Source organism: Elaeis guineensis, chromosome 15, assembly GCF_000442705.2.
Source record: "Elaeis guineensis isolate ETL-2024a chromosome 15, EG11, whole genome shotgun sequence".
Taxonomy (NCBI): domain Eukaryota; kingdom Viridiplantae; phylum Streptophyta; class Magnoliopsida; order Arecales; family Arecaceae; genus Elaeis; species Elaeis guineensis.
In genome coordinates, this window is record NC_026007.2 from 61,579,036 (window position 1) to 61,603,608 (window position 24,573).

At 40.1% G+C, this 24,573-nt stretch overlaps 1 protein-coding gene across 2 annotated transcripts in view; it reads right to left on the reverse strand.

The window, feature by feature from the left end:
* Window positions 1–24,573, reverse strand: part of LOC105058146 (cyclase-associated protein 1) — a 41,644-nt gene that overhangs the window by 16,087 nt on the left and 984 nt on the right. For both annotated transcript variants that reach the window (XM_073249211.1, XM_073249210.1), the window contains exons 2-10: window positions 18,737–18,905; window positions 18,560–18,624; window positions 6,651–6,969; window positions 6,406–6,553; window positions 6,171–6,280; window positions 6,025–6,080; window positions 5,863–5,919; window positions 4,601–4,744; window positions 1,802–1,884 (exon numbers count right to left, since the gene is read on the reverse strand). In XM_073249211.1, coding sequence (XP_073105312.1) covers window positions 1,802–1,884; window positions 4,601–4,744; window positions 5,863–5,919; window positions 6,025–6,080; window positions 6,171–6,280; window positions 6,406–6,553; window positions 6,651–6,969; window positions 18,560–18,624; window positions 18,737–18,905 — 1,151 coding nt within the window. The remainder of the gene's footprint in view (window positions 1–1,801; window positions 1,885–4,600; window positions 4,745–5,862; window positions 5,920–6,024; window positions 6,081–6,170; window positions 6,281–6,405; window positions 6,554–6,650; window positions 6,970–18,559; window positions 18,625–18,736; window positions 18,906–24,573) is intronic.

Sequence of the window (24,573 nt, forward strand, 5' to 3'; positions counted from 1 at the left end):
CCGGACGAAGTCTTCCTGCAATCAAGGTTAAAGGCGAAGTCTGGCTCCCGTAGGAGTACGGACGAGGCTTACCAGTAGTTGACATTGAGGACGGGGCCCGGCTCCCGTAGGAGTCCGGGCGGAGTCCACTTGCTGCTGAAGTTATCGACGGAGTCCGGCTCCCATAGGAGTCCGGACGCAATCTGTCTTGCAGTCGTTTGTAGTCGTCGGCGGGGCCCGGCTCCCGTAGGAGTCCGGGCGAAGCTGTCTTGTAGCTGAAGTTGTTGGTCGTCGAGGATGAAGCCCGGCTCCCGTGGGAGTCCGAGCGGAGACCTCTTTTGAGGTTGGCCTTGTTGGCGGAGCCGTTAATTCTGTGGAGGACTTCGACCGGGGGTATTTTATACCCAACAAACATAAACATAATTATTTTAAACAATTTATGCATTTTTGTTGTCTCGATAGGCAGTGATTAGGTCCACCAAAGAAAAATTCTTGTTTGATCAGCACATAAACCTGCATGGCTACATCACAAATGCTATTCTCCTTGTGTACACACAAAAGTTCAGAAATGAAAATTTAGTTGATTATTGAATGGAGGGTAGGCCCCTAAGTGGACCCTTAAGAAGCAAATGCAGTGGTCCAACACCGCCCAATAATGTCCAACAATCTTGACTAGATGATACAGGCATCTGATGACTATATTATAATAAACTAAAGGCATGTTGCACTACAAAAGCTTGAAAACAACCTCAGTCTTGCAGCTGGCCCCATTATTAAGCACGCTAAAGCTAAGGGTTGCCAGTTCCCGAGCTTGGTCCCATCCAATTGGATCATAACATGTGTCATGAAACGTTCCACCTCATATTCTTCATTAAAATTGGAAAGATGACAGCAGAGTTGAAGTTATCATAGCGGCAAATCATTTATTTATTGAAAGATCCGAGTGATCGATCAAAAACCACACAAGGGGGAGGACAAGTGCTTAGAGTTGTGGCTTGAAAAACGCAAAAAATTCTAATATCCAGCTCATCAGTCATTAATAACTGAAAGCATGATGAATGATGGATCTATCAGACCAAATGATTCAATACCATTGAATTATTCCTGGGGCTGAAGAGAGAGTTCCCAATGCCCACCTGATGTTATGTATCACCTACTAAATACATCTATCATAATGATCATACAATTGTCTATCCATTTTGCTTGTTGATTAGATCATGTGGTGATTTTATCTATAGACAGAACCATGGGCATCCCATGGGCTACTAATACATCCAGCACAAGAAATGGAAGAATAGATGGGCCAGCCTCACTCGTTTATCCAAACAAGTGGCCTCATATAGACCTAGGGAGCTTTCATTATATACCAGTATAAACATGGATAAGCAGGAGCCATTCATGAGAGAATGTTGTGCAGTACGGCAGGATGATAATATGCAATCACCATTGCAAAAAATGTAGGTTAAGTATCTATGAAGAATACTCATTGATCAAATTAGTAGCTGAACACCAACAAAAAACCCCATACATGATAGAAGTACAAGGAGAGAGAATGGCCAGTTGAGCGTTTTTCATGTACACTAAGGAAAAAGAAAAAGAAAACCTCTGCATCACTTTGAACCGATAAATCATAAGGCAAAAATAACAGATCCACAGAAAAGAAGAGGGAATAAAAAAGGGCTGTTCAGGTGCAGAATTAACTGAAATAGAGACTTGCAAAACCCATTAACAAGACTCCTAGTCTTATTCCTCTCCTCCATGTAATCATGCTATGAGACATATATATATGGGTGTAATGTTGGTAATAAGCACAGTTAGTTACCCAGCAGAGTGAGAGAGCGGAGATGTAATAAACTGGCCATCCTTGAAAGCGTGGACATACTGCTGTGGTAATGCATGCTCCGCCTACAATCATCAAAAGGGAAAAATTTCAGACAAGTCGCAAAGCATTTTATCCATTATTATCGTCAACAACTAGTGAACTTCTTTGAAGCAGAGATGGCAACAAAATTTGAGTTTCTTGGATATCAAGGCAACTAATGGGAAAGATTTTAATAAGATGATATAACCAAATAATGAGCTGCCTCTGAAACTTCCACTTCCTACTATAACAAAAATAGTGGCTCTTATCCATCCAGTTCAGTCTTGGACCAGACTTATTAGAAGCATAGACATTGGTGATTATTACAACTTACAAGCTTTAGCTAGTGGTTAGAACAGGAAATAAGAAACAGGCATATAGCAGTGGAAAATAATGATATTATTTGTTGAAATCACTGCTCACAGAATTGAAAAATGCTTTTCGACTGGCATGAAGATCACAATATAATAATATTGATTTGTTGAAGTAAACAGTTAAAAATTTCCAATAATGGCCATCATCCCCATTAATAATGACTCTTGTAATGGAACAACAGCTAAATATCGATTATCATGTAAAACCCATTATACACATTTAGAATGTCTAATAATGGCTGTTATCTCCATACACAATTGCTGTTATCTCCAATACATAATGGTTGTTATTTTAAACCTTAGTAATGACTTGGGTCCTCACACAGGTTGGACATGACTCATGAGATATGTCTAGGGTTCAGATACAAGTGGTACAATTGACTTATTGGTTTCCTATACCAGATCCTATTTAGTTAATCCGTTGCAAGTTCCATGGTGAGAATTCAAAAGGGTAAGAATGGAAACGTCCATTTCCTACCTACAGAATGCCTCATAATAAATTGGATTAGCCATTCATAGATCTCTGCTTTGCAAAAGCACATGTATAACTTGCACCATAAGTAGAAGTCAGACAATAACTTGTTCTCCACAAAGAGATGCTATGAAAATCCATTTTTGGGTGAGAGTCAGCCTGTCTGGCTCAAGGGGCTGCAGGACCTGACACTAGGCACGTTAATGAGCACAGGAGTTCATTTGAGATGGGTTTGAGGAGTCTAATTTAGCTTAAACAAGTCCTACACACACGGAATTCTTTTGACATGTTTAAAACACCTTTAATTAGTGATATATGATGAGGCAGCAAAATTTAAGCATAGAACTAAGAAAGAAATATTTTTGTTATTTTGTTATCTTTCAGAGAGGAATGTGAATGTGTTGTGGATTTGCCCTACCTGCTTCAGGTTCAATCCAAAAGACAAATGGAGCAGATCTAATATTCTAGTAGAGCTAAATATCAAATTCATTCCAAATTCTACTTCGAAATATACAAGCTTGTTTCAGAATGTTTTCCTCCATCAAATGCTAGTTTCATCTTCTCTTCCATGTGGAACCTTGATTCTTCATTCCCTAATAGTCACACCGATCCCCACATGTATGACTAAAAGAAATATGTTCTGTCAATAACAGAAAATCATCCAAACCATCCTGATCTGGCAGTAAGCCAACATTCCACGATAGACAACAATTGTTTTGAGGGATAAGCCACCAAAGTGTGAGAGCTTGATTAGACCAACTCTTAACCTAATGCAATTTCTTAGGCCAATGCTATATTGATAAAATCAAGACCATAAGACTTGCTTATGGTAAAATCCCATAAGCATCATCCCTGAATCATGTCACAAGCTTACTCCTAAATCTAGTTTCAACATTAACAAGTTACACCCAAGGTTTTAAGTCTTGGCAGGATGCGGGGCGCCTCAGCCATCCAATCCCATTCCTATGAGAAAATGGGGCTGGGATGAGGTCGTGACTCGGAAATCTAGGGAGAGAAGAAGAAAGAGAGGAAAGATGAAGAAAAGAAAAAAGAAAAAGGAAAAAAGAAGGAAAAAGAAAAGAAAGAAAGGAAGGAAGAAGAAAAAGAAAGGAGGGAAAGAAGGAAAGAAAAAGAAGACGAACAAAGAGGAAAAAAGAAATAAAGGGATAAGAGAAAGAAAAAGGAAAAAAAAAGAAAGAAAGGTAGAAGAAAAAGAAAGAAAAGAAAGAAAGAAAGAAAGAAACGAAGAAAAGAATAAGGGGTGAGAGACAGAAAATATCTACTAGGATGCATGACTGATATTGCTACAAGATAGGGATAGCAAGGCGTCCCATTCTATGGAGAAACCGGGATATCTTTATCCCATGAAATTTAAAACCTTATTTACAATAAGATTAAAAAAATAGATTTGTAATAATTTGCCACTAATACAACATCTATAAATGCACCTTAGGAAGGCAAAACCATAAACAACAGAAACCGAGCCTCCAAGATAAGATAACAATGTTATAAACTACATAATCTACAAAGAAATGTAGGCAAAAAATTTAATTCCACTTAGGTCAGATGCACTCATATGTAAAGTATCAAATAAAGTTCTGCTGAATCAGTAAAGAAAAGCATGAGACTTGCTGTCATCCAACAGCATATCACCAAATGGCTTTTTTCTCTTTGAGGAATTTCCAATTATCATGTTTTATGATGATTGAATTCAGCATTGCAAGGAGACATAATGCATGTGTAATTTGGCTACCAATATGATTTCAGAAACTAAGCATAAGTCTAATTGCCAATAATGTAACCATATTCAAAGGAGTCATCATGATTTCCAATCAAGCTTATTCTTAAATAAAAAGAAGTTTTGCTATTATCTGACAAACAAGAAGTAACTGAAAAAGAAAGGTAAGGCCTTACCCAGTCATCATCAGGGCCTGCACCAGGAATCATTACATTAATTTCACTTGATTTTGCAGTTGTTATAGAAGCCTCCAATGAATTTTTGCTGAGGTACAACTGGCAGCCTGATGTGTTGTCTATTGATATTGTTGGTGCTGAACCCTGCACATGTATGATGACAATTGCAACAAATTATATGAAGCAAAAGATGACAAGTTACAAAGACGTCCAAACTGTAGATACTATGTGAGGAAATGTTTCTTTTAAACACTAGGACTGGATCATTGGATGACCAATACAACTGGGACTGACAGGACTCACTTGTTGTATATATATTCCCATAATATTCATTCACTAAACCAAAAAATCAATTATTGATTTACTAGCTCGGATTAGTGTAGAAAGGTTTATATTTTTAAAGAGGCTAAACATAAAATGCTGTATAATAAAAATTAGCACACAAGGGGAAAAACAAACTTATTTGCTATATATCTTGTTCTAGTGGTTCCATGACATATCTCCATATTCTAACCCTAAGTATTTAAACACTTGAAATTTGTAATCATATTTTTCCTCAGAATACTTGGAACAATCCATATCACCTCTATTGGAGTTGTGGTCACAGTCACATAATGCACAACAAGCTACAAAGACTCCATGTAAAGGGTGCTGGGTTCTCTCTCTCTCTCCTTTTGCTGTAGGATGTTTGGCAGCTGGCTAGCGAGGGTACTAGCTTTGTTGCCGGGAATGTCTACCGTAAGGCAAACAGGGTGGCAGACTAAGTGGCCTCATTTGTTGCTAAGCATTCTATTAGAGCTTTATGGACTAACTGGTCATCGACCTCAGGGATGCTGAGGGATATTTTGTTCTCTAATTTTTTTGGATGTACTCATACTAGACTGGTGTGAGCAATCGTCTTAGCAAAAAGAAGAAAAAGGGGGGTGCTGGATTGAATGTGTGCACTAAGTTTTGCCTTGAATCAAGTCTTTGGAGAGACAATGGCTAAAAAGTACCATTGAAGAGCAGAGCAGCTGGGTGAAAGATTTCACTCCTTTCACAAGGTGAAATAAGGAGATCAAATACTCCAATAAGAAAATAAATCAACAAAGCACCTTTTCAGCTCGATTAATTGGTCAAAACTAGGGAAATACTCCAGATGGCTCATATGCTATATGGCAACTATTTTCTTAATTTTGGATACCTCAAATAACAGATTCCCGCAAATATAGGTTTCTTAATTCTTTTCCAATTCTCAATTTGAAATCAGAACAGGGAGATACCTGACATTGCACCTCAACACCATTGCAGTTCACAATCTCACAAGCTGCTACCACATCCTGAGTCACAATCATGAATATCATGTGTTACTACATCATAACATGATTTTATAACATTCAAGCATGTTATAAAAAGTCAATGGCAAAATGCATGTATGCACTGACCTTAAACACGATTCCCATTTTAATGCACTTATCAACAGTTATATTGTTCACTTTTCCTGCATAATGTGAATCATATGGATCCCATTCAAGACTAGAAACAACAAAAATGAATACACAGATTTTTAAACCACAAAGCTTGAGACTACCTTTGACTTGTAAAACAGAATCCTTGCACCCAAATACATACACAGACTGCTTTGAATCACAGTCATCAATTACCAAATCCTTCTTTCCAATCTGATTTTCAACCACCCATCTGCCAAAAGATATATAAAAAAATGAAGTTGCAAAATATATACTCATCAAGGTAAGGAAGAGCAAGACCAAGATTCAAGTAAATGAATAAGTTTATGTTAGAAAGAAAGGTTAAAATATTCTCACCTGCGACCCATTTGAAGCTCCAATTTTGGGGGTCCTGTTTTAGAACAGGAAAAGGAACTGGCACGAGAATCTTTTTCAGTTGTACCAATAACACCAGTTCTATCAGTTCGATTCTTGGTCTTCATGTCATCAGTAACCTTCCTCAAACCTGAGAAGCAGGACTCCAGATTACACTCATCGGTTGCCCACAAAAATGAAAAACAGAATTATGATCCATTGTTTTTATAGGAAACAAGCATGGATACCTGCAGTCATAGCCTTGCCTGAGTTGATCTCCTGAAAGATGGCAGACATCCCTTGCTTAGGTTGCAACGGTTCAGTCTCGGAACTGAAAAGAGATGCTGAGGGAGGAGGTGGAGGGGCAGGGGCCTTTGCCTGGGAAGCTTTTGAAGAGGAAGGAGAAGATAAAGGTGCAGAAACAATCACACTTCCTGCAGGACCCCAGCCAGGGCCCAAAGGATAAAAACCCTTGACATAGTCCCGTAAGCCAGGCAGATAGAGCTCCTTCAGTGCTTTTGCCCACTCTACATGGTCTGGCTCTTTATTTCTGTACTCCACAAGAACCTGAATTTGAAAGATGGAGGTTATTCAGTGGCTTATGAACTAATGTAATTGGTACAATTCTATAAACTTTCATTGAATTACTCAGTTGGAAATCCAGGATTCAAATGCAAAAGATTGGACTAGGATCAAATTCAAAGGAGAATATAAAAAGCTAGAACTAAATGATGAATAAAATGAATATACATGGGAAGAGAGTATTAGCATACAATGTAACTGCATACTCCAAAATAATTTTAAAAGATTCAACAGACCCACAAATTTTCTTGCAGATTTTTCCAATATTGAGGACCACCAACCGCAAACTGACAACCGCTGTCCATTGATAGGTTTACCTGTCTAGTGTTATGGAAGAACATTAGCAATGTGGTCAAATTGAGAAACAGGGTCAAAGTAGAAAAAAGGGGCTAAAATGATTCAGATCAGGTACCAAGTTGATGGGTACCTAACCCATTTATTGGAGTCCCCACTGGCCCACTAAGCATCCAGGCTTCCACCTAAAAGACGTGCTTGATGCCAGGGCACACAGCCAAGTGCCCACCTCATGGTAGGCCACCAAGCCTAGGCAAGGTGCCTAAGGGCCCAAGCTGCCTAGAGCAGGCACCTGGGTGAGCGCATTGTCTGATTTTTAAAACAATGCAAGCAATATCTCTGAACCCCATACCCCTCCTCACGTAGAATAGATACATAATAAAGGAGCCTAGTGAAAGAAATTTTCAATTTAAATGCCAGGCAATGTGCTACAAGAATATTTAGACATAATTCATCACCTAAAGACATGTCATTGTGCTGGGACTTGACTAGCATGTTGGCAACCACAATGGCTGAAGTTGGTGGACAAGTGAAAAGACGAGGAAATATGTTTGCCATACTCCAGTAGAAACATGGGAAAGTATATTCTGCAATTAACTAGTGAAACACTAATATCCCTTAAAGTGCATAAAGAACTGGATGTAATGGAGGAATATCATCAACTTAATCATGTGGTGGAGTAAGCAAAGTGGATCATGTGCTTGTCTTCAAGTTAGTTACAAGGTGCTAAAGAGCTAGAGTGGAGTAATTGAAGGAGATGGGAGTACAGCATTCTTCCACAAAATTGGAAACTGAAGGAGATAGGTCAGCTTCATTCCTTGCTTGATGGTTAACATGGTTCAAAATAGTAAGGAAAATACAATTACTTAAATCTTTTTCAAAGGTCTACATATATATATATATATATATATATATATATATATATTATTGTTCAATTTCAGAAGGAATCTTCAGTTTGCTTGTTTGATCTAAGGAAAGATTCTTTATGTTTAACACATTTATTCAATAGAAGATTCTATAAGGATGAAATCAGAAAAGCAAAGAAAAATAGAGCTCCTGACCTCGACTTTCATTCAATCCTTTTGGGAGGTGGTGAAGGCTGACCTCTATAAACATTCTGGTAATTTTTATTAGATAAGGGTCACTCTAGTGAGACTAAATTATTTCTACATCATCTTGCCCTTCGAGAATAACAAGGCAAATTTGGGGTCTTGATCCATAAGCTCACTAAAAGCATTTTGAAAAATAGTTGTTAAATTCTTAGCCTGTAAAGAATCTTACATCTTCTTGTGGATCAAGAGGTGCTTGCATCTATTAGAGGCATCTATCTTTAGTATATCTTTCGCCCACTAAGTCATCACACAATGCAAGTGCTAAAAAATGTATGGTGTCCCAACCAAAGTCTTTGGTTCAAATTAGAACTTGCTTTACAATGTGATGGATGATAGAGGCTTCAGAAATTATTGGATTAGATGGATAAATGTCTCTGCTATAGTTAACCTTTGAATAGTGCTGAAGTAGGATGAATCCATACCCACAATTTTGTTAAGAGTCTATTGTTGATGTTCATGGTGGGATCCTAAAAAAAGGAACTCATGACAAACTGAACATCAAAAAAGAAAAATTGGCATTGGTGTAGGCATAATTAGGCTCCAACTAATGGCTTCCACCACATCCAGGTGACACTACTGCTAAGTTATATCCCTTCCCAGGCCCACAGAAAATAGAACCAACTAATCCTAGGGCAAAAGGTTGAGAAACTCAATGCCGCTATTCCTAAACAACTTGGACCGGACCTTCTTTTTGCACTATTATGGATAGTAAAACAATGAGAAAGACTAGATTCAATTGACAAGTGCTCCTATAGGTAATACAATTGGCTACAAACTCAAGCCATAAACCCGCACAGTTTTCTGATCTAAGTCTAGTAGGTTTCACATGAAGATTGTGTTTTGCATGTTCTATTTGATATTGCTAGGAGATGAACCTGATGCAGTAATAACAAGCAAAAGAGGGTAATATGCTTCCCCAGAGGAATGACTAGTTGGTGGTAAGCCTCCACTCATCTGCTTAGAACCAATCTTCCGTCTAAGCCACTGATAGAGGAAAGGGAAAAGGCTAACAAATCAACAGTTTTCCAGTTCCCATACATGAAGCTAGACCTCAATTACGCACATGCTTTCTTTGGTAGGTATAACCCCAGGCGTTCATGAGCAGCAGGAATGCTTGAAGCCATTAGGCACTAGTGCTACACCAAGCAAGGAACATCACCCAACAGCACCCTCATGTGGGCTCTTCAACGTGGCCCTTTCATTTACTCAATAGTGCCACTGACTTTCAATCTGCCTATCATTGGCTATTCCACTTTCTGGTCCAGGTGCAGATTCAAACTCTTAGGGTTTGTCAACTTCCAGATACCCTGCTCTTTTGTGCCAACTTCAGAAACATAACACCTCATATTTATCATGCATTCAAAATATTCTTGTTACTGCAGATTAACTTCCCAAAGAGCTTCAGCTCCTATTTAATCTCTTAAAGAATGTGAAGAGGCTAAATTACTATGATTCTTACTTGCATGGTGGAAGAATTCCCCTCTCATACTTGAGCACTCCCTTGATTCTCTCCGTTAACAGGACTAATACCATGCTAGCTAGAATTTTCACAATGCATGCCAACTAGAGAGCTACCCAATAGTTTAAAGCAAGGTTTTGCAAATCGGTACCAGTGACCGTCTCGGTCACCGGCCAGTTCAATACGGTACCGGTTCAGTACCATACTGATACATGGTACGGTGGCATGCCGGTTCGTGTCAGTACGGCGGCATGCCGACCAAACCGGCACGCCAATTTTTTTTGCTTTTTTCTTTTTTTTGGATAGGAGGTATCCAATCAAGTTTTTATGGATTATTAAATAATTTAAAATTCAAAATGATATTTAGTGATATTCATTAATATTCGTACCACTTTGATACACCTTTAATCACGTGTGACATGAATCTAAGCATGACATTATATTATTTAGCATCATAAATAATTAATATATGGACTAGATATCATTGGATTCTAAAATGCTTAAATCAATTAAAAATCTAAAAATACTCAATACGTGCCGATCATTAGAATTTGATTGATCGTTGATGTCCATAAATAGTAGGATCATCTACATAATTGGGAGGAACATCAGTCCATCCTTCTAGCCACATAGCATTATAATCCTCTATGCTCATTCCATAAGATAAGCATGCTAAATCATAACTCATCCTCGATCTCTCACTGAAGTCCTGGTTCTGAGAGCTATCGTCGGACTGATAACCTGATTGTGAAGGGGTCCATCCAAATATACTGACAGTAAATTCCGATCCAAAAGACACTCCGGGCTGCACAGAACAGTAGCCACTAGAAGACGATGTCTCTGATGCACCATATCCATATCCATATCCGTAAGAATCGTAGACTGTTTGTGGTTGCGGATGAGAGGATCCAGAATACAAAGATGAATATGATACATCTATAGATCCTACTCCACGTGTGAAGTCATCTGTAGCTGCATCATATCCTGAATGATCTCGCAGAGCCCATCATCTATATCAAATTGTATCGTCACAGGCTCTACCAGCTCATACATCGTGGTCCCTATCCTGCATGACGTGCGTAAACTAAGACTGACCAGTGAATAGAAGACCACTAATCGACTGCGTCTTTTGTCCTTCGATCCCTCTATGATCATCAAATCCATGAGTAGCTAAAGAACTATCATCACTGCTCCGTCTGATGTCTGAATCTGAGTAAACCGAATGCTCACTCTCTACTAAAGCTGCAACTACCTTTTCGTTTCTTTTATTTCTATGCCTAGTAGCTGTCCGCCCTCTCGTCATGCCTTGCTCTAGCTGTCTAGGCCGTGAGAATGGATGCTTGGCGTATCGGCTGGAGGCCTATATGGAATATTGCTATTTACCCATTAAGAGGCATCCACCCCAGCCTCATTAGCAACAAAATTGACAGGTCGTGGAGGCGATCCTGACTCATCAAGCTCTGGCTCCTGTTGCTGACTCATAACCCATCTGATTATCGGATCTTCATCTTCATCAACAAAATCACTCATAATCGGATTTGAGTACTTCAGCTGAACTTCCTCCTCAATGCATTTGAGCCTCAGCCTCAAATTATAGTGCACATACACAAGATCATTGAGATGTTTCTTTTTTAGACAGTTCCTCTGCTTGCTGTGGATAAGAGCAAAGATCGATCAGTTGTGCTCACATCCACTCGATGACACTATCTGAAGAGGACCTTGACGGCAAGATATTTCAAATTTCATATGGATTCACCAAAATGCACCCGCCATTCAGCTGCAAAATCATTAAAATTTAGCAAAATCAAAAAGAAGATTGAATATGTCAATATGATAATAGATTTATTAATAGATATCTGGATTCATTTTTGATTTGCTTCTAATCGCTACATTACTTCAAAATGATTCTGTGCCCTCCCTAAATATTTTTATCTGTAAAAATATTATTTGTTATAAAATCTTAGTTGTTGAAGATACAGCTAAGTTAATAAAAATCATTAAACTTAACTTACTTATTCAAGACACAAAGCCGTGATGTCTGGATCGGACTCCATCTTCTCTATTACATTTTGTAGGGCAGACAAAAGCTCTTCATGCATGCCAATACCAGGTATGGAGTACTGAAACCTCGGATTCAGATAATAAGCTGCACATAGATTTTCATAATTGATTAAGTTTATTTATACAAATTTTAAAAGAGTTTTTGATTTGCTACTTACCTGCTAAATGTAACTCCTTACCCATTTAATATCTCCATCGATGATCCTGATGTACTCATCAGCATGCTATGAATTTGCTATCTTGATTTGTTCCTTTGTCCTCTCCATCATATAATATAAGAAACCCATCTGGGGGTATCGCTCACCATCCACAACCCAAAGCACTTCATATAGAAGCTTGATAGCCATCACTATCTTCTCAGTCCGCTGTCAGAATGACTGTCTCGTCACTAAGCTCTCCACATTGCTCCCCTCAGTATCTGTCCGGACATATCTGCTCTATTATCACTCAGGACTGACAAACATCTGATGCAGATATACTTTCTTTTCAATCAGACTATCAAATACTATATAATTAGTAGCAAATCATGTGATATCTGATCTTAATATATCACCCTCAGCAAACTGCTGCATCAATGATAGGATCCATATATGATTGTAGATGAATCTAGTGATGCTCTGTGTTGACTCCGCTACCTTCTGCATCCTACGAATCTTTTCAATATCCATCGACATCAGATCGATACAATGTGTAGCACATAAGGTCCAGAAAATATGCGATCACTGCTCCATCAATATCTCCCATGTAGCCTTATACTATGGCCCATTATCTGTAATAACCTGCACGACATTCCACTCTTCTATCTGATCAATCACCTCCTCCATCAGTCTGAGGATGTAGCGGACATCGTGCACCTCAGCTGCAGCATCAACAGACTTGTGAAAAAAAATTTTCCATCACAATATGTCAAGAAATTGATGATGCTTCATCTAGTAGGACCAATCCAACCATCACACAACACAGTCAACCCATATACTGACCACTTGCTCTAATATGAGGCAATCCATTTTTCAAGATCCTTCTTATTCTGATCAAGAAGCTCATCATGGATATCTCTTGATCTTGAAGGATCTACACCTGAACCGGTATCCTGTATAGATGAAATGACAGAGCGATAATATGGATTATTTGCTGCATTTGTTGGGATATGACTGAAGTAAAACCAAAATCTAATAGCTCGTCACATATTCTTCTTATCTTTCTTTAACATAGTATCAATCTTCTGTTGTTTGGAATCTCTACTAAAAAATGTGTATGGATTCAAATCATGGATAGTGGTTCTTATTGGAATCTCCCTATAAAATTTCTTTCTATTGCCAAATACTCCCAATATGGATGCAAGATGGCTAGTGCCTCTACTGACGGGCTCTCTAATTGAGGATGTCCTCTTAAACCGTGACTCAAACTCTGCTACAGTACTCTCTGAGCTTGATCCACCCTCATAAGCTAACGGCCCAAATTGAGCTCTGTGCTTGGCTACCACCTCAGCTGCTACTAATCATTCAAACTCATCCGAATGACAACATTGATATGTGCCTGCTCATCATCTGAAATAGATCCTTCCTCTGACTCCCTAAAGTGATAAGAAGGTGGCTCTACTGCTCGATGATCCACCTCTGCCTTCTTCGTCAAATTTCTTTCCTTCGCTGCTTTAAAATCAGTGAAGTATTTCTTCATTAACTGACGGATCTCTTGTGGATACCTATGGCACATAGCTACATCCGGATAACCGTCAGTCAAATATTACTTTAACCATCTAACTCTTTTTTTTTTGAATTCTATGCTACACCATTTATATCTCCAATGATGCTGACCTGAGAGCATCTCCTCATGCTCCTAACCTATATCATGTTCTGGATCCTTGGATCCTTTTTCTTTTTTGATGGATCTATTCCTGAAAATTGATAAGCACATCACTTCAATAATTACATAAAAATAATAGATTTTGTTTATCTAATTTTTTTATATTTTTTTTATTATTTATTTATTTTTTTAAATTTTTTAAAATAAAATATACTAAAAATTTAAAATTATGAAAAAATAATTTGATCTTAGATCCATGTAGAATCTTACCATGGATACTACATATAATTTCTTAGATGGTGGACATGTATAAAATGCTATTTTTTTTTCAAATTTAGGCCTATACCACTATGCGCAAGATGCGTTAAAATATTGATAAATGGACACCAAATTTATGTTAAAAGTAGCTTGCAAGTCCCTAAATAATAATCTGATTTTATAATTTTTTTTAAAATTTATTTTTTAAAATTTTTATTTCAAAAATATATTTTTAAAAAACTATATATTTAATAAAAATTAATGATTTTAGTGCCACTGTGTAAATCATCCATAAATCCATAACATATATTAAAATCATGTTAAAAAAAATTGACATGATTTCTTCTTGTTTTTTTATTTTTCACGAATTTTTTATAAAAAAAAGAGGAAGAGAGGAAAAAGAGCATGGTTTTGAGAAATATACCTTAAAAAGTTTTAATCCATGTATTCCTTGAGTCTTCCTATGCTTCTCGGTGTTAGAAAGTAAGAAACGAAGAGAGAGAGATTGAGAAATAGAGAAAAAGTCGAAAGACTTCTTCTCTATCTCAAATTATATTAAAAGAACGTCAAATCGAGCGGTTCAGCTCGAAAAAACTGCATATCGTCAGGTTCACACCGAAACCGTCTAGTTCAAGGCCGAACCAGGCAGTTCTCTTTTTTTTTTTGGTCGGGTGCCGGAAACCAAGGCCGAACCGATCCAATTCAACGCTGATCCGGTTTGGTACACCCTGAATCGGACGGTTCGGTCCAGTTTTGAAAACCATTACTTTAAAGTTCTGATTGAAAGTTTGAAAAATGAAACTGAACGTTTTGCTTTCAACATAAATCACATTTGAAACTAGGTTAGTTTCAAACTTTTAACTGAAATCAATTTATGGGGGGCAAATTTAATGTATATGTAGTTTGTTTATTCTAATTATTTGCATGTCTTCATTTTCCAAAATGTTAGGAAGCATCTTTCAAGACCAATTTAAATTTTGCCAAGTCTGAGAACATTTGGAAGCACTAAGATGTTAGGTTCCAAAGATATTTAGACACTTGTTGTGAGCTATTCAAGATTTGAAATTTCATAGGCATTTCTCTTATCACATCCTAGATTGTCAATGACACAGAACACTTTAAACATGAGTTCCAAGTATGGTCTGCTATACCACCCCATACAACCCGATACGGGACATAAGGTATCATACCTATCTTATACCGGTATGGTATCTCATACCATATCAATACTCCGTATGCAGTCTCATACTGTACCGAACTGCATACCGGTACTATGATAGGATGGTACTGGTACAGAGTCTAGTATCGAGATGGAAACCATGATTCCAAGCATTTTATTTTCCAAAAATAATATTGTTTCAATGCAAAAATCCAAAAGCAATATATCTAAATGTCCGAACCAATATCATACATTCTGAGACAACGTCCAATTTATTACTCTCGGTAGTTTTATTGCTCTTCATTTTCGTATTTCAATTAATACTTAGTTTCTTTATAATTTTCAATGAAAACTACTAAAACTGTAGGAAAACCATCAAAACTGTCAAAATTTCCAAAATAGGATGTCATTTCATGTCATCAAAATTGAACCAAGATCCTGTTTTTTTCAGACTGTCTCTTTTCTTTATAATCAAGCTTGGTATTAGTTAATTCAGTTTTGTTCATCCTGCCTATCTACTAGATGTCCTTTGTTTCCTCTTAACGAATAAAAGACATGAATGGCATGAGAAGGGCACTCTTTAAAAGGCTCTCAGACATATCTCTGATGATCAAAAGACTATGCACAAGTCTAGAGAATCGGGACTCTTGGTGCGATTAACCTCCGGGACATGAATGATGCCCTCCTTCACAAATGTTGAAGTTCATTTAAAGTCTAACCTACATGCTGCAAATATCTTTTCTTGATAACCTACCACCACAATAGAAGATCCTGTTCAAAAATTCTCTAACACTTCCAATTTGTATCAGTATTCTTGAAAGGGGTCCAAGTAGTGCCAACCACCAACTCTAGCACAAGGCAATCGATTATGTTCTAGAAAGATGTGTGGTGGCTATTTGCCTCTTAATGATTATACACACGCATGCACATGATTTAATCAGTTTCCAATGACTCCAATTCTGACATTGCACTTCCTCAAAACTATTTTTGGTTGGAAGAATCAGGGCCCGTAGTTGTCAAGCAATGGCCTCAAAAGTTCTTGATCCGCTTTCTATAGGATTCTAAATTTTGGTGGCATAATTTCCCTCTTGCCAAGCATATCTGGAGCTACCTTGTGCCCCTAAGCGCCAAGAACATCACTTGGCTATGCATTAAAAGCAGATTCTTATGCAAGAGAATTTAGGAATTATAAATGTTCTTTGATTGGAACTTTGTGACAACTCCAAGGGGACTGAGTTGGCATCTTCTTCTCCACTGCCAATTAACGAAACTCATTTAATCAGAATTAGTAAAGAGATTGAAGATTAGGGAAACCTTTCTAGCTGAAACTTAATGTGGTCAGATTGGAGTAGGACAGCTGAACCTTCCCTCAACTAGGTTAGATATGCTTATCTTACAATATAGAAGTGCCTCTAGTTGGAAAGGAACAACAAATTTTTCCATTTAGAGGCTGAAGATCCAAGATATGCCCTATCCAACTATCTTGAGCTTTTTATGTTTTGAGCTTGGAATGTATCCAAGCAAACTAAAAGTAAATTGACAAATTGAGGGTTTGGGTTCATCTTCAGAGGATTTCTAATTCTAGTGTTCCATAGCTAAAGTCTTTTTTTAGTACGTTGGCTTCCTTGCTGTTTTTTCCTTATTTTCCTTTATTTTTTGTCTTTTCCTTGCAATATTCTGGCATTTCACCATCTTTAGAGAATGATTTTGGATGGGTTTCCTTTATAAAAAAAAAGTGAAATTTGGTCAAGTCAAAGTCCACAAAGGGGAACTAGTCATGGATAACAACATCACTGAAATTCTTTATGCCTTTTTAGATGCTTCATAGCGTGGTAACTCAATCCTAAAATGAAGATGATAATGATTAAGACCTCTTAATAAGAGTTAAGAGACAAAGAGTTCTTTCAAATCAACTCCACGTCAAATAAAATCACTTTGCATACACTGAGCGTCCATCAAGAGACTGGAGATGGGGGATCACACCTCTCAATGAGAACATAAGCTCAGAGGTTTCGGCAATTACTAATAAAGCAATTTTTGGAAATTTTAAAATTGCTTCATTTTTTGATTAATTACAGTAAGTTATTGGCCCATATCATGTAACAAATGCCGCACATGTATACCTGTATCATCAAATTATATGCATTAGGACCCTAAACATGTAGAACGATAGACAAAAAGTGTAGCTTCATCTGTCAATTTATGGTACCCATAAAGAAAGACCTTACATGACATATCAAATGAAATAAGAACATTGTCTCAATTAAACATCCAACCACCTAGGTAAGAAAAAACTAACATGCTGCAAAGTACAATATCATATATGGTTATTACTATGCATTCAATAAAGCATAAACAAAAAGGAAAAAGATAAACCACAAATTAGCATGCATGCATATATTAGACATAGCAACTAGCAGCATTGTCATTAAACTCTTACTATTTACAATTTGAATCAAAAGGGCCCAAACGATCCAAATCCCATCCTTGGATCAGGATCAGGATCAATTTAGGCTCACAAGATTAAGATCCGTATGGTAGAGTATACATTGTTTGGAATATAGAGTCCAATTTGATTATGTTATTTGCATATTAAAATCATGCATAGCTCTATTTTCCATAATATCTTTGATGTGGTTATTAATTATTTATCACTGATTAGTCACAAAGAGTAAAACTAGTTGGTCTATTATAGGCATTCGCAAAGTGAAAAAAAAATAAGATGCAAGCTTTTGTATTTTTACAGCCATATGTGAAAAGTATTATCTTTGTTTATCCTAAAGCATTCTACATAAAAAGGGCAATTAACTTGCTATATAGTATATAACATCTTGAATAATCAAACAAAATGTTGGTTTACATCACTAAAAAAATAGAACATTTGTTTCATTAGAAATACTATATATGGACCTAAATTGGTGGAAACTAAGCTTATCGTACATATGCTGTGTATTCTCCATTCATCTGCTTTATAGTTGACTTGTATTTCAATTTTTGATTTCTTTTATATTGAGGATTTTCTGATACAAATCAGAAAATCTTAGGATCTACGATCCAGTTTGCAATCTCAACCGATCTAGCCCCCTCTATGATATACGACATGATCCCGATCTTAATAACATTTAATAACATGGTAATAACCAAGATCTAAGAAAGCATTATGAATTTAGATTATTGAATGCAAAATTAGGCACACCGAAAGGTAAACTAGGCTCCAGTCAACATTCTAAATGCACAAAAATCTTCTAAAACTTTTATTTACTACCACAGGGAAAATACCTTTAGCTACCTATTTCTGCATCAAGCAATAAAAACTTGAACAAATAATATGAATCACTATGTACACTCCAACATTTTTTTTAAATTTATTTTTAATTCTAATGGACTACCAAATCATTCGATCACCTAAATATGGAATGCTGCATGTACCTTGTTGTTGTAGAATTCAGCCATCTGCCAACTTTCTTCAACATGTGCAACTGGAAGACTCATGCCTTCAAGAAAGCCAGGGCATTAAGAAAGATGAAAAGAACTTCTTTTGGGAAGCAACACTATGCATTAAACAGGAAAAACAAATAAAAAAAAAGATTATCATAATTCACTAACCGCAATCTTTTCCTAAGTAAGCAATCCATGCCAGAGCAGTAAGACTGTCAGCAACTGCCTTCAAATGGTTAAAGTAATCAGATTGCCTTCCTTCAGTCAAAGCACTTGCTTTGAGGATCACTTCATTCAGTGGTTTGAGAAACTCTTGTAAGCCCGCAATGTCAGGTTTCTGCAACATCAGAAATACATCTTGATTGAATTAATAACCAACTGCATACAATAGAGAGGAAAAGGGAGAAGATGCATTCTGATGAATGCTACATTATCAGCAACTGAAACCATTTCACTAAAACAAAATAATAAGAAAGGAAAAAAAAATGGAAAGAAATATAATGAAAAAGATCCTGAAGTGAACAGAACACCAACCTGCCATAAGCATAATATAAAAGTGAGACAATGGATTCCTATAGCAGTATGACAATCAAGCCTTGTTCAACTATGTGAAGCCAACTTTATAAATCCTTATTAGTGAATGAAATATGAGGTGACAGATTATAAACCAAAATCTCTCCAATTAGGAATGGAGCAGAGATAGGGGAATCCAGCAGATTTTAGATCAAGTTTACCGTTTTAGTATGTCCGTGTGTCAGCTACACCGTGATTGGTGTCATCCTAAATTTAAAACCTATGAGAGCCCAAACTTTTGGGCAAAACTAAGACACGTCCAATAGAAATTGCACATAATTTCGAGAATCTAATTGCAAAAAAAGGTATGTTGTTGCGGTCTTTCTTCGATTGGGGTAGTCGGCCTGGAGCCGACTAGGTGCTGCACCTGGATACAGGCCAGCGAGATGTCGGGAGATGGTGTGACGTCGTCGAAGAAGGTGCACACAATCAAGGCCGAAGGCAAGAGCGAGGGGTTGCCGGTGAACGGTGGTGGTGGTCTCCTCTCGGTGCCGAAAGAGAGACCCACAAAGGAAGTCCCGTCGGAGGTAGCTCCGACGAGGACTCTCCGATGCTCAAATCAGCGAGGTGACTCAATATAGTGAAAAGAGCAGCAGAGTTTTGGCACTGTGTTGGCCAACATACCTGGAGGGGTCCCCGCTTACCTCTATTTATAGAGGGAGCAAAATGAATAGTGAGAGGACAAATGATCATGTTAATCATGTCCTGTCAGCCGCATAGTGCCGCATGGACGTCTAGCTCTGACAGCGGGTGTGCCTTCTGTCCGACGTGCAGGTGGCCGTAACAACGGGCCTTATCACGTGTGCAGTGTAATTAATGGCCTCGTAACATCCCATCATAGCACGTAGCCAGTCAGTCAGGATATGACATCTGAGCGACGTGATCTGATATGACCTGTCAGGATAGCGTGACGGCCACACCTTTCGTTCAGCCGTTCGGCTGACACCCGTGTCAGAAAGTCGGTTGAAGGAGCCCATTGAGTGGTGCGACCTAGTCGTCAGTTTAGATAGTTGGTAAGGCACCGAGAAAGAAGTCAGTCTTCTGATGACTTCTGATGAGGTCGGCTTTGACCTCCTGATGAAGTCGGCCTCAGCCTCCGGATGACTTCATGAGGTTGGCCTCTCATGATGATGTCGGCCTCCTCGTGAAGTCGGCCTCCAGATAATTTCATGAAGTCGGCCTCCGAATGACTTCTGATGAGGTCGGCCTCCAGATGACTTCATGAGGTAGACCTCCCTGTGATGATGTTGGCCTTCTTGTGAGGTCGGCCTCCGAATGACTTCGTAAGATCGGCCTCCGGATGACTTTATAAGGTTGGCCTCCTTATGAGGTCAGCCTCCTCATGATGATATTGACCTCCTCGTGAGGTCGGCCTCCAGATGACTTCGTGAGGTTGGCCTCCTTGTGAGGTCGGCCTCCTTATGATGATGTCGACCTCCTCGTGAGGTCGGCCTCCAGATGACTTCATAAGGTCGACCTCTGGATGACTTTGCGAGGTTAGCCTCCTTGTGAGGTCGGCCTCCGGATGACTTCATAAGGTTGGCCTCTTTGTGAGGTCGGCCTCTTCATAATGATGTCGGCCTTCGAATAACTTCGTAAAATTGGCTAAGCGACAAGGATCTACCCCAATACTTGCCCCCCAACTCTCGAATCCGATTGCGTAGCTTTAATCGGATGAAGGAAGTTTATCGTTGCGTTGATCCGAGTTGCTTTTCCCGACTTATCCTCCTTTCTGACTTATTTGTTTGCATGCTTTTCTTCTCCACTTGCTTATTTGTCTTTCTGCAAAAATGACTAAGTAGTGAAGTCGGCAAGACTAAGTAAAATAGTCGATTAGGAAATTGCAAACCGAGTAGAGGATAACCGAACATATAGATTTGAGAAAAATTTTTTAAGTCATGTAGTCGATTTTTGCAGGCAAACTTGGTCAGATTGAAGTCGTAGTCATAGATTGTTCACCATAGATTGTTTCGTTGAATCAGAACATAGTCGTCGTTTAGAGGAGCCTTCCAAATCGTTGATTCGTCATTGGAGGGAGACCTTGATGACCACCAGAGGTCGAGGTCGGGTTAATCTCAACCTCATGAGGTCGGATCCGGCTCCTTCCTGGGTTAAACTCAACCTGCATGGGCCACCAGTGTTACGGTCCGGTCAGCCAGGCTCATAAGGTCGGACCAGCTCTTAGAACGCATCCGTAGCCATGTTGACGTAAGACGGCCCCACCCACCTGTGAGGTATTGTCCGCTTTGGACGTCCCTGTGGGGTCTCCGCATGGCTTTGTCCCTCAAGGCCGCATTTCGTGGGCCAAAAGGTGCCTCGTTAAGATATAGCATGGGGTAGTCCATGGGCTGGACCCACATCAGACCCTATGGAGGTATTGTCCCCTCTGGGAGCCCACCGAGACGGACCTCGTGCGGCGTGGATCCCTCAGATTTTGTCCCTATTAGCTCAGTGGCTAGCCATTATGCTGGTAGGACACCTCATGAGGTTTAGCCACGCGTAAATGCGAACAGCGTTGCCAGCGTGGGGCCCTACAGCTTTGTCCTTTGAAAAAAAGGTGCCTCGCTAAGGAGGAATTGTCCCCTCTAACCGCGTGCACAAGGGATTAACCACGCATAAAGCGAATAGCGTCTCGTCGCTGTGGGGGCCTTTGGGTTTTATCATTGTAGCTTAGAAAACGGACGGGACAAACCACGTGCGGCCCTGTTCCTGTACAAGAAATTGTTTGTTTTGACAGTGTGGGCCTAGCCGCATGTGGGGCCATAGCCGCCAACGTGGGCGCAGGCTGCGTGTGTCTCATGACTTTGTTTCGCCTAGGCCTTGTGTGCAACCTGGCACTAAGACCCTTGAGCCTTAGCAGGCGCTCTTATGGTCGACGGACCCATCCATATTCAACCTGATGCTGTGGCCCCTTTGGGGGAACACTCGTGGTTGATGGACCCACCCCAGCTTCGTCAATCGGGTGTCAGCTGACTAACACTTCATCGAATACTAGCCGACAAGGGAATGGTTATCTTGTAGATTTTTCAAGCCATCTACTTTTCGGAGTCTCGATGCTTTGCCATTTTGTAGGGGCCTCCTGATAAAATAGACTTTCTCGAATTTCCTCTTCAGATTTGTCAGTCTTGTCAAAGTTTTTCCTCGGATTTTCTCTTCGGCTTCCGAATGAAGTCGACTTTCGGATGACCTACTGAGGTCAGCCTTCGGATGAAGTCGGCCTTCGGATGACCTGATGAGGTCGGCCTTCAGATGAAGTCGGCTTTCGGATGACCTGATGAGGTCAGCCTCCGGATGAAATCGGCCTTCGGATGACCTCATGAGGTCGGCCTTCAGATGAAGTCGGCCTTTGAATGACCTCATAAGGTCGGCCTTCCGATGAAGTCGGCCTTTGAATGACCTCATGAGGTCGGCCTCCGGATGAGATCGACATTCAGATGACCTGATGAGGTCGGCCTCCAGATGAAATCGGCCTTCGGATGACCTGATGAGGCCGACCTTCGGATGACCTGATGAGGATGGCTACCAAATAAAGTCGGCCTTCGGTTGACCTGATGAAGACGGCCACCAAATGAAGTCGGCCTTCGGATGACCTGATGAGGTCGGTCTCTAGATGAAGTCAGCCTTCGGATGACCTGATGAGGTCGGCCTCCGGATGAAATCGACCTTCGGATGATCTAATGAGTTTGGCCTTCGGATGAAGTCGGCCTTCGGATGACCTGATGAGGTCGGCCTCCAGAAGAAGTCCACGTTGGCCTCCTTGTGAGGTCGGCCTTCTCGTGGAGCCCGTCGAGGAGAACGAGACTGGCAATCATCGGAGCCGATACGTGGAGTGCGTCGAGAGTCAGGATGTAGTGACCGTCAAATGGGTCGAGAACTCGTCTGGTGGGAGCGTTGAGTCGAATGGCGGGTCGAAGATCAGGTCCAATGGTTGTGTCGAGAAGGCACATTATGCAGCACGATCTCCTCTTACTGGTGCTGTTGCTGCTGTTGGAGATCGTGGACACCTCCGTCAAATTTTTCACCTACTGCACGAGAGCAGCGAACTGTTGGTGGTCTGCTGTCATCGGTGGTCGTGAAGCACTCGACTCTTCGTGAGTCATCGAAGGCGCGCCCGTCGCGATGAGCGTTGAGCAAAGCTTGCGGAGGCATTTCGTGCTCTCGTCTTAGCCATAGAGGTTCTTGAGAGAAAATTTTTTTCTGCTCGATTGCCCTCCTTCCTAACGTGCCAAACTATTGCGGCCTTTCTCCGATTAGGGTAGTCGGCCTGGAGCTGACTAGGTGCTATGCCTGGATGCGGGCTGGCGGGATACCGGGAGATAGTGTGCCGTCATCAGAGAAGGTGCACACAGTCAAGACCAAAGACGAGAGCGAAGGATTACTGGTGAATGGTGGTGGTGGTCTCCGCTCGATGCTGAAAGAGAGAGATCTGCAAAAGAAGTCCCGCCAGAGGTGGCTCCGATGAAGATCCTCCGATACTCAAGTCAGTGAGGTGACTCAATATAGTGGAAAGAAAAGCAGAGTTTTGGTACTGTGTTGGCCAACATACTTAGAGAGGTCCCCACTTATCTCTATTTATAGAGGAAGCAAAGTGGATGGTGAGAGGACAGATGATCATGTCAATCATGTCCTGTCAACCGTATGGTGCCGCGTAGGCATCTGATTCTGACAGCAGGCATGCCTTCTATTCAACATGCAAGTGGCCATAGCGACGGGCCTTATGACGCGTGCGACGTAATTAACGATCTCGTAACATCCCATCATGGCGCGCAGCCAGTCGATCAAGATATGACGTCTGAGCGACGTGACCTAATGCAGCTTGTTAGAATGGTGTGACGGCCACATCTGTCGTTCGGCCATTTGGTTGACACCCGTGTCAGAAAGTCGATTGAAGGAGCCCATTGAGTGGTGCAACCTAGTCGTCAGTTTGGATAATCGGTAAGGCACCGAGAAAGAAGTCGGCCTTCTGATGACTTTTGATGAGGTCGGTCTCAGCCTCCAAATGAAGTTGACCTCCGGATGACTTCATGAAGTTGGCCTTCCCGTGATGATGTCGGCCTTCTTGTGAGGTCGGTCTCTAGATGACTTCGTGAAGTCAGCCTTCGGATGACTTCTGATGAGGTCGGCCTCCAAATGACTTCGTGAGGTTGATCCTCCCATGATGATGTCGACCTCCTCGTGAGGTCGGCCTTCGGATGATTTCATGAGGTCGGCCTTCAGATGACCTTATGAGGTTGACCTCCTTGTGAGGTCGGCCTCCTCATGATGATGTCGGCCTCCACATGATTTCGTGAGATTGGTCTCCTTATGAGGTCGGCCTCCTTACGATGATATCGATCTTCTCGTGATGATGTCAGCCTCTTTGTGATTTCGTGAGATCGACCTCCGGATGACTTTGTGAGGTTAGTCTCCTTGTGAAGTCGGCCTCCAGATGG